The following is an 11,190-nucleotide window of genomic DNA, read 5'->3' as shown; positions in this document are numbered from 1 at the left end:
TTTAAACACTTCTCATTAATATAATGATAATAATAATAATAATAATAATAATAATAATACCATAATCACCAATAATGATAATAACAGTATTTTTATATCATTATAACTAACACACATAGCTGAAGATAACACCAAAATACATTAATAACAAAAAAATAAATAAACAGTGAACACCCAGTAATAATCAAACACCCTCTTCATTTCTGTACCATGTAAAAATAATTTCTTTATACTTTTGTTTAAACTGGTTTATATTTGGACATTCCCTGAGCGTCCACTCCAAACTGTTCCACAATGTAACCCCACAAACTGAAATACAAATCAAATACCGTTTAATTTATAACCCCCTTCCATTCTAGCGAATAGTTTTCATTGATTCCTTGTAGGAGATTGTTTTTTACTTTAAATAGAATTTGTACTGTCTGAAATTCCACAATATTTTAGAATTTTACATTTCTATTATCTCTATGTCCTACCCCGCGAATGATCCGTATTGCTTTCTTTTGCAAAATGAGTAGTGGATGTATTGTACTAATGTAGTTATTACCCCAGACGTCCGTACGGTAAATGAGATATGGAAGAACTAATGAACAGTATTGTATGCAGAGTGATTTATGATTCAGTGCCTGTTTTGCTTTATTTAGTAAAGGAACTTTTGGTTTGTACATGTTTAATTTGTGATTTCCAGATTTTTTCATCTATCAGCACTTATAAAAAATTCATTTCTGTTACTCTGTCAGTAGTAACTCCATCCAACTGTATCTAATTAGTTCTGTGATTACCAAAATGTATTATTCTGGTTTGCTCAAGTTTAATGATCAGTTATTCAGTTCAGTATTAATTACTTGGCAGTAAGTCACTGCCAGAACAACAATGTTTGTGTCATCAGCAAATAAAACCATCGTACTTTTGAAAACTTGCTTATATCATTGATTTAAAGTATGAAGAGTTTAGGGCCCAACACTGACCCCTGAGGGATGCCACAGGTAATGTCCAAACATGATGAACAAACATTTCCCAACTTCACAAACTGCAAAGACTTGTCTAATTTTTGGACTTGCATGGCCTCCATCCACTCTTTTACCTCCCTAGACCCACACTCTTCACTCAGCAACATTTATCACCTATCTTTCTCATAAGTTGATAAAATTAACATTATTGTCATTTTTGTTTAAGAGAAATATTTTGCATGTTGATCACTGCAACTCAACCAACATTCAGTTTGGTCAGCTATGTTGTAACATCACATGGATGAATAAGAAACCCTGCACATGTCCAAGTCAAGCATCATGAGGCCAAGAAGCCACTCATTCAACTATGCAACTCATCCAGTACACTTACTACTAGCTTTCTGTAGTGACGTTTTCATTTATGCCTACTTTGTGTAGCCAAAATTCATGTGTTCCATCTTGGTTTTTTTTCCATTGTAATCATAACATTTCTGCATCTCTCCCTCTCTGTGAGACTCTCTAGCATCCCCTCAGATGGAATCCTAAGGTATTTCCACCCAAGGTTATATAATTTTTTATTTTTAAGAGTTTATTTGTCAGGGACCATGTACAGCAATAACATTAGACTCAAACCAAATTGAGTTGAGATGCACTGCACCAGATTAAAGCTTTCTAGCTAGTTTCCATCTGTGGTCCTTGTGGCAGGCAAAAGAGAGGATTTTAAAAGATTTGGTATTAAAGGTAAAAAACATAGGAACGAGGTTAGATGTGCCTAAAACAACTTCCAAAGGGAGGAAACAGGACACATCATTATCATAGGTCTCAACCCAGCCATGATCTGAAGGAAACTCTTTTCAGGCACTGTATGCCATCTGTCTTTCACTATCTACCACAGCGATACCACAATGTTCTCTATAAAAATAATCCATCACTGCTACATCACCACAGACCAGAACCCGTATTCCTAAAGATTCTGAGAATCCTCTCAGAGAGCTCCTAACTTAACCTAAAAATTCCTAGCACAGAGTCTTAGCTTAGGAGTAATTCCAGAACATTCTCAGACAACTCTGAGCAAGGAATGGACAGAAACTCCTGTCTTAGTGAGGAGGTGTGGTTGACCCCGTTGTTAGGTATGAGTCATCATTTCAAAAGCTGTGATTGGTTGATCCTGAAAGCTAGATACACCTTTGGTGAAAATGGGCATAGAATGGACCGTCAAATCAATAAATTTAATCATAGAATCTAATTGATATGAAAACTGTGTAATTATAAATACTATTTTACATAAAAGTAAAATCTGTTATATAAATGGTAAGCTGTACTTAAAAATGATCTTACAGAAAAGGTAGAAACTCAGACCCACTTTCACAGTATCCACAATATTTATTTTCTTACATTTATTTACCATGCTGGTGATTGTTGTGCTTTCAACTTTGAACATTTCAGTTCCATTTTGTATTAACAAGGGTAATATGGCTCAGCTTCCACCAATGTCTGTGATTGGTGGCTGGCCTATAAGAAGCAGTGTTGGCTGGCTTTCAGATCTACCACAAACCAGCGAACAGCAACTGGACAGAGGAACAGTATTTGCTCCTGGCTCAGTTGGTCTATGAGCATAAAAGTGTTTTGTGAGGTATATTTCACAAAAAACCACTAACATGATTTCTGCAAAATCCAGTCTGTAACGTTTCATTAATTCACTGTCATCCAGTGTTTGGAGAATATCCCTCCTCCCTCTTCTGTCCGCCATTTTGTCCTCTGCTTAGGGAACTCCTAAGCATCTTAAAAGTCCTCTTCTCACCTTAGGAGCTCTCTTAAGATTCTTTAGAAACAACTTTTATCTTTTCACTTTATGGGGAAATTCTAAGAAAACATCACGATTCTCAGAATTTTCTTTGAATTTGGTCACTAGGAGCAACTCTTTACACTAATAATCTTTAGGAATACGGCCCCAGCTGTCCTAGAAGTAGCTCCAGAAAATACAGGTGTATACCTCTACAACCACCTGGATTTATCACTAGCAGACAACGTGTGTGAATGATGCTGATGCAGTTGTTTGTGTTCATGCAAAAAGTAAACAAAAAGCTGCTGAAGAGCTGAGGTCTGTAATGGTAAAAGTATCAGACTCTGCTGCAAAATGCCCATCTGTTTTTAAAAGTGTCCAACATTGTTTCTATTTAAATAAATAAAATAAAAAACATAATGCTGCAGAAGAAACAGATCCTACAGTGGCGGTGGATGCAGGTTGTTCATGGATTATATATATATATATATATATATATATATACATATAGGTGTCGTAATTGATTCCACACTCTTGTAGTAAGTAAAAATAACGTGAACAGGATTAAATTAAAGGTTTCTAACTTTAGGTACATCTGAGTCAATTCGACATCTGACTTGGCTAAGATGCTTTTTTTTACATGTTGATTTTTTATATTAATATTACAAAACCAAGCAATAAATGAGTTTCTCAGCTGATCTGAGTCTTTCTGGGAGTTTGTTCCAGACATGTGGAGCATAGAAGCTTCTATGTCTTTTTCTTACATCCTTAAAGAAGAGGTGGAGGACAAATACATAGGAACCTGCTGGTTAATAACCTCAGCAATATAGCATTGAAACATGTAGTATGAGCTGGACTTCTTTTATGATATGTGAATATATTCAGAGATGTTTTATTATCAAAATATTGTACATAAATAGAGATTTAGTAAAATCTTCCCAAGGCCATGCTTTATTGTGTTGTGGTTTAAAGTGCAGTTTCCAGCTTAACAGCTTTACTTGCATTGGAGAGATTTTCTGCATGTGTTGCAGCAGCAGATGGGTCTTTAAACCTCATGACACATTAACAAGCTCAAGCTCATCTCTTGTTTCTTCATGTGACACATTGCTGTTTCACATTAACAACACACGTGGATTACAGCAGCTGTCCAGCTCTCTCAGAGATGTCAAGACCTCTTTGTTTTCAGCCATAACATTAAAACCGCCTGGCTTAAGTTGCATAGTTCTGACTCGTCATGGCATGAACTCAAGATTTCTTGGATGCTCTGGTTTCATGCACTTCAATAAAGGCAGTGGATTATTCTGCTTTGCAGGGTGTGGCCTGTGTGGATCGACCTTATTCTGTTGCATGACAGGTTGACAATTTCCTTGGCTGATAAAGCACATGAAGTATACACTCAGCTGGCAATTTATTAAGTCCATTTTTACCTCCAGAACTACTTTATCAGTGTCATACTGTAGTTATAACAAGGTGTTGGAAATATTTCTCAGAGATTTTGCAGTTTTCTTAGTTGGTACTAAGGGGCCCAAAGTGGACCAAGAAAATATCCCCCCACCATTACACCAGCAGCAGCCTGAAGCATTGATCCAAGGCAGGATGGATCCATGTTTTCATTATGTTTTTAGCTAATTCTGAGCCTAGCATCTGAATGTGGAGCTGAAATGGAGACTTATTAGACCAGGCGATATTTCTCCTATTTTAGCTTTAGTGAGTGTGTGTGAATTATAGCATCAGTTTCCTGTCGTTAGCTGACAGGAGGCACCCGGTGTGGTCTTCTGCTGCTGTAGCCCATCTGAATAGAAATAGTCCCCTTATCACCAACAAAAGGAGATGGTGCACCTTCAGATGAACTTTTAACCACATAATATGTCTGTGGTTATTTAGCAGACCTGAATTTGATACTAGTTAATACTTTCCGTTCAGCATTAAATGATCAAAATGTGAAATTCTTTCTGGAAAGCGTGGACGGCGTGTCCTGCAGACTAAAGAGGACAGGGAGCATCCGGCTTGTTATCAGTGGACAGGCGAACAACCTGCATCTCTGTTAGTATGGGGCTGCATTAGTGCCTATGGCGAAGAGTTCAAGCTGCTGAACTGGCTTGCCTGCAGTCCAGACCTTTCACCAATAGAAAAAATCTGGAGCATCATGAGAGCAAAAATCCATTAATGAAGGTCCAGGACTGTAGAGCAGCTAGAATCCTGCATCAGACCAGAATGGGACAACGCTGGTTCAAGGTAAAATGTTTTAGTTTCAACATCTAATACGTTGTTTATATTCTGTTGGAATAAAATATGGATTTGTGAGATTTATAAATTATTTTTATTTATATTTGATACAACAGTTGTGGCTGTATTATGTTGTTGGTGTTTCTTTCTGGTTATTTAACCAACATGGAGAGGAAAAGTCACAATAAAACTCTCTAATTATTTGGGTCGAGCAGGAGTAGAAAGTGAAAGAAATCCCCAAAAACTGAAATGAATCAAACTTGGGTACATTTTCTTGCATCAAGATTGCATTTTATTAAGTAAAATATGTTTATAGGTTACTACAAGAAGTACACACAAAAAAGTACACCAATGTTTTGCTTTAATGGTTCAAACAAGGTCTAAAAGTATATTAAAAACAAACAAAACTCTAAATTTACTCTGATAAAGTATAAAAATGTTATAGAGATAATAGCAAAAACAAAGACATTGTTAACATACTATAAGCCTACAAATACACACCCAAGAGGTTTTATAATGGTGCAAATAAAACAAACAAAAAAATAAAACCCTACAGAATAATATGCTTTATAATGTATTATTATAAAATTTAAAGCAAGCTTTATACTATGTTAATATAAACTATAACTCAATATAACATGTTCTAAAAAGCAGTTACACGTAGAAAATAAGTTTTTTTTACTACTGTTTTCTGGAAAAACGACAAAGACTCAACATTAAAAAGGTTTGTTCTTTTTTTTAAAGTTATTGAGAATATAAAATGTTTACTATCAAGGAATTATTAAAGGAAAAAAACATGAATGTTCATTTTCAAATATAAAAAACGTTTTTTTTTTCTTTATAAAAAAAGCACCTATTTTTGTTAATGAAGACCTGTACATTTAGGTTTTGGAAAAAGCCATATAATTCCTTTTTAAGCAAAACTTGTAAACCTCATTGTCATTGGTACAGTACTGAAAACGCTGCAAGAAAACAACAATCCAAAAAAAGTTCCAGTGATAAAAAGCTGAATCAGAACAAATCCTGTTCAAGGACTGATACACAGACGTCCCTCAGTCAGAGATAATGCCCGTTTTCTTTCATAAGCTAAATGTTTTACAGCAACGAAGGAAAAAATCACAACTTACACAAAATGTTCAACACATGTAAAAAAGCTTCAGTAGGCATGTAAAAAAGATTCAAGTCTGGAAACATGTGAAACCTGCAGACTCTGTATTGTTTGAGTAAAAAAAGGCTTCAGTGTTACTGAGGAGCAGCAAAAATATACTTTTTGGGATAAATGAAGTTTCAGTAGCAAAGTTTTACAGACAGTAATTTTTACTTCCTGTGATCTGAAACACATTCATCACACAGACCTGCGTCCTGATCCCATTTTCATCACTTTCCTCTTGTTTATTTTTTATTGATTTATTTTAAATCCTCTTAAAGTAGTCATGGGGAGTTTACAAACCGTCAAATGTTCGGCAGCATTTCACACGTTTTACTTTCCTGAATGAAAACAGTTTGGACCACATCGTTACCCCTTTTCTTTTCTAGCTGTTTGAAAAGGTTCTTTCTGTCTTTCTCCTCTTTTTCAGTAAAATTATCACATTGAAATTACACAGGTGCCACTGTACAGGTTCATTTTTGGTCCAGTTTGAACTTCAGCTCAGATTCAAAGCTTAATGTGCACCAACAACAACACTTTCAGCTAAATTTAAACAGCTTCGTAAGAAGAAAAACGATGTTACGAGAAAAAACTTGAGCTGAACGGCTCTGAGCTTGTTGGTTGTATTATTAAAAATAAAAAAGATGGTTTACTTTTACTGTCCAACACATCTTCAGACTTTGTTAAAACAGCAGCATGTGGGCTGACTTTGGTTCGACTGAGGTAAAAACTTCCAGTGATCACAATCAGCTAGAGGTCTGTAGTACACAATCTTACAATACTGACTTCTATCCATCCAGAAAGAAATACATTTTCTGAAGGCTAATGTTAGGGGAGCACACTCTAGATGTCCTACAGAGTCAGGAACAAAACATATGTAAATGGAAACAGGGCATCAATCCCACCTCATAATGGGTTTGACTGCAGGGTACAAGGCTACATCGGCTTGAGTAATGAAGACTTATTCTTCACTATAACGGACAAAGAGATGGAAAATGTGCTACATTATGTCAGAATCAGCATCTGGTATAGAATAACAGAAGTTAGAAACTGAAGGATATTACTTTTATATCCCCTGAGCAGGCTCTGTTTTACTCTTGAAGCTCTGAGTATTGACGTAGGAATGAGCGAGCAGTGAAGAAACGAAGGCTTCTATCAACTTTGTGTGAAATCAATTCAAGGACATGATCCTATCAAGAAATGGAATGAAAAGAAACTTGATTTTCTTCTCCTTTTAAAATTGGTGTTGCATTAAGTATCTCTTAATAATTAGTATCTGGCCTGCAGGAAACAGCACTCAGAGTTTGGGAAGGAATTTTCACCAAAAATTCAAGTTAAGCCTCAGAAATTTAACCGTCTGTGACGCTCAGCATTGCAGCATCCACAGTGGTGGATTTACTCCACTCTGACTGAATTCTGCAGGTCTGAGCCCAAAACACCAATATGAGACATGGCGATGTGCATTATGACACAGAGCAGCATAAATGTTCTTCAGTTCAGTAAATAACTGCCTGAAGTCGTGTAAAGTTCACATTTGAGTCCATTTTTTTATGGCAAAGTTTCGCTCTTCTGTTTTCTTCTTACCGATTCTCTAAACTGATTCCTGTCTGACCACTTCCAAAGTATCCCATCAAAGTTTAAACAGTGTCAAGATTAAAACAGCTCATATTGAGCTCTGCATGATGCATCCACACCTAGAGGGACGGTCCTCACCTTTCTTCCACCTGAAGGATCACTCAGACCTTCAGGTGAGACTAAACACAGCTGTCACATTTTGATGAGACTGTGCACAAACTGTTTATGTTAAATATACATAAAATCTTATGGTGCTTTGATAAAAAAAAGTGGTGGTTTTAGCAACATCTTTGTTCCATATTTTCATTAAAAGTACGTTTAGTTTGTGTTATATGAATCTAAACCTGAAAAATGTCACAAAAATCCAGCAGCAGCTACTTCCACTACTTCCCTGCGACTTAGACGTTAAGTGCAACTACTTGTGTGTACACAGAAGGAGCTGTTAGAGCAGAGAAACCCTCCAGATCCTGATCAAACAAGGTTGAAAGATGATGTTTTGTTTTTTTTCTTTGTATGGCCACAGACCCAACTCCAGTGCTGGTATAAATTCCAGAGAGCCACCTGGTTGTTGAAGATGGGTGACGTCTATTCACAGGCAAAATAATCTTTGAGTGGTGCAAACAGGTGCCTAATGACGGGGACGCTCCAGGACCGGCCCAGGAGTCTCTGTCTGGCACCTCGACCCATGTTGGACACATCTGTGTAGTGTACGGGAAAACCAAAGATCCTGCAAACCAAACAAGACAAAATAATTAACAGCAAAGAAAACGTTGAAACTACAACCCCAATTCTAAAATGTAAATAACATAATGCAATGATTTACAAATTACATTAACTTTATATTTTATTCCCATTGAAGAGATATTTTATCATTTCATGGAAAATATGAGCTCATCTTTAATTTGATAGCAGTAAGACTCTGTAAAAAGTTGGAACAGGAGCAACAAAAGGCTGAAAAAGTAACTGGTACAAATCCAAAAACAACTGGAGGAGCATTTGACAATTAATTAGTTTAACTGGTAACAGGTCAGTAATGACTGGGTATAAAAAAGGAGCATTTCAGAGAGGCAGAGTCTCTATGGTCTGAAGATGGACAGAGATTCACCAATCTGAGAAAAACTAGGTCTAAAAATTGTTCCTCCGTATAAAGTGTGAAGACTTTTAAGATCTCACCATCTATAGTTTATCATATCATCAAAATATTCAGGAATCAGGAAGGATCCCAGAAACCACTGCACAGACTCAGGGAGACTTCTAGAAACCACTGTCTGTGAACACATTTCACCCTGAAATCCACAAATGCAGCTTAAATCTCCATCATGCTAAAAAGATGCCAGATGTGATCAATAACCAGAAACACTGCCGCCTTTTCAGGACCAAAGCTCATTTAAAATGGTCTGAGGCAAAGTGAAAACCTGGATGAAAATGTGAACTAATTTCTGGAAAGCATGGACAGCATGTCCTGCAGACTAAAGAGGAGAGGGAGCATCCAGCTTGTTATCAGTGGACAGGTGAAAAGCTGCATCTCTGATGGGATGGGGCTGCATTAGTGCCTATGGCGTGAGCAGCTCCCACATGTGTGAAGCTCCATCAATGCTGAAAAGTACATGGAGGTTTTAGAGCAACATCTGCTCCCATCCAGACAACGTCTCTTTCAGGGAAGGCCTTGCAGGTTTCAGCAAGACGATGCTGAACCACATCCTGCATCCATCACAGCAGCATGGCTTCACAGGAGAAGAGCATCATGGAAGCAGAAATCCAGCAACCAAGGTCCAGGACTGTAGAACAGCTAGAATCCTGCATCAGACCAGAATGGGACAACATTCCTCTCCTAAAACTCCAGCAACTGGTCCCCTCACTTCCCAGATGTTTACACACAGATGTTAGAAGAAGAGGGGATGCTTCACCATGCTGAACATCACCCTGGAACTACTTTTTACAGACGTGTTGCTGCCATCAGATTCGCTATCAGCTCATATTTTTCCATAAAATGGTAAAATGTCTCAGTTTTTAACACCTGACATGTTTATGTTTTTTGGGAATAAAATATTAGTTGGTGAGATTTGAACACAGAATCCCAACTTTTCTACAATTGGGGTTGTATGAGAAACTTGACAATACAAATCATTAAAATCAAAGTCTTTAAAATCCTGTCTCTGGCCCACCTTTCCAGCTCAGTGCACCACAGTATGTCTTCCTTCCCATTCATCAGGACTGGGAAGTGCTGGTCTTTCCCCTGTTTGATAGAGTTGGAGCGTGTGGTGATGGTTCGCACCTTTCCAAACTGCGAGAAACATGTAGTCAAGCTTTAATTATTTGGCAAGCAAGACAAAAAAATTATCAGTGGTTTTAATAAAGCTTTCTTTTTTTCTTCATATTTACATCTTAAATCCTATATTTTCCATATTTTCATTGTTTTTTGCTCAATTTGGGATATGTATATACATGTAAAATGCAATTTCTCAGACTAGGCTCAATAAAGTAGGTCTGCTTCTGATTTAATGTGCAGATAGGTGACCTTTGCGACTCTGCCGTGCTCCAGACAGTCCTGCAGCTCCAGCTTGTCCATCCCAGACGCACACAGAGGCCTGGAAGTTGCACAATAAAGCCATCAGTCTTAGCTGTTCTTTTAAATATAAAAAAAAAAGTATTTTCCTGATGCTTGCCTACCTGTTCATTCCTGGCAGGTTACCCCAGAAGTATCGAGCGCGATGGGCAGCAGAGACCTCAATGGCATCGATCATCACAGGGTTACACTGCAGGAAGCAATCAGAGGTCATATCATACAATCCATTCAAGAGAAAATCATACACAAGAAAAAGAAAGCATGTTTAAAAACAACAATGGTTAACCAAAGTGATGTAAACGAAGAATATAAGCTAACACTGGCACAAATCCCTATAACTCACATACAAAAAGCCAACTCATGATGTGTGGAAAGCCAAGGAGAAAACATGGGTCTTAAATAAGATTTAAAAGAACACAGTAACATGTCTGACCAAGTCTGATCCCAGGGCAATAGAGCGGGGCAAGGCCGCTTAGACATTTAAAAACAAAAGAATTTTAAAATCAGTTCAGCAGCAGACAAGGAGCCAGTGAAAGGCAGCCAGAACAGCTGTGACATGTTCTCGCCTGTCTGATTGGGTTGAGAGCTGAAGATGAAAGCCTGGTTGACCCTGAAATACAGCGCGTTACAATAATCTAGAAGAAGTAATGAAGTATGAGCTTTTTAAAGTCCTGTCTGGATAAAATGGTCTTTATTTTGGCAATGTGTCACAGTCAGGAAAAAACTGGATTTTACTTTTTTTTTCTATTTTTCAGTAAGTGCAGACGTACCCCCTCTTTTGGCAGTTTTTTTTAAATTATTTTCAGGAGATGGACAAACAACGCCAGAGACTGAACCTCACACAGCTGAAAAGCTGCAAAAACTTTGGCCTCATTCACCAACATTTCCTCCAAACACGTGTTCCTAAGTCCTACTTTTTTTTGTACGAGGATTCAGTGATGGT

At 37.3% G+C, this 11,190-nt stretch overlaps 1 protein-coding gene across 2 annotated transcripts in view; it reads right to left on the bottom strand.

The window, feature by feature from the left end:
* Positions 1–5,226: 5,226 nt before the first annotated feature.
* dnmt3bb.1 (DNA (cytosine-5-)-methyltransferase 3 beta, duplicate b.1) overlaps positions 5,227–11,190 on the bottom strand; it is a 42,635-nt gene continuing 36,671 nt past the window's right edge. For both annotated transcript variants that reach the window (XM_042003292.1, XM_042003293.1), the window contains exons 19-22: positions 10,352–10,437; positions 10,200–10,269; positions 9,847–9,965; positions 5,227–8,408 (exon numbers count right to left, since the gene is read on the bottom strand). In XM_042003292.1, coding sequence (XP_041859226.1) covers positions 8,267–8,408; positions 9,847–9,965; positions 10,200–10,269; positions 10,352–10,437 — 417 coding nt within the window. In that variant the 3' untranslated portion in view covers positions 5,227–8,266. The remainder of the gene's footprint in view (positions 8,409–9,846; positions 9,966–10,199; positions 10,270–10,351; positions 10,438–11,190) is intronic.

Source organism: Melanotaenia boesemani, chromosome 13, assembly GCF_017639745.1.
Source record: "Melanotaenia boesemani isolate fMelBoe1 chromosome 13, fMelBoe1.pri, whole genome shotgun sequence".
Classification (NCBI taxonomy): Eukaryota; Metazoa; Chordata; class Actinopteri; order Atheriniformes; family Melanotaeniidae; genus Melanotaenia; species Melanotaenia boesemani.
The sequence above is the reverse complement of the archived record's forward strand: the minus strand, read 5'-3'. Positions and strand labels throughout refer to the sequence as shown.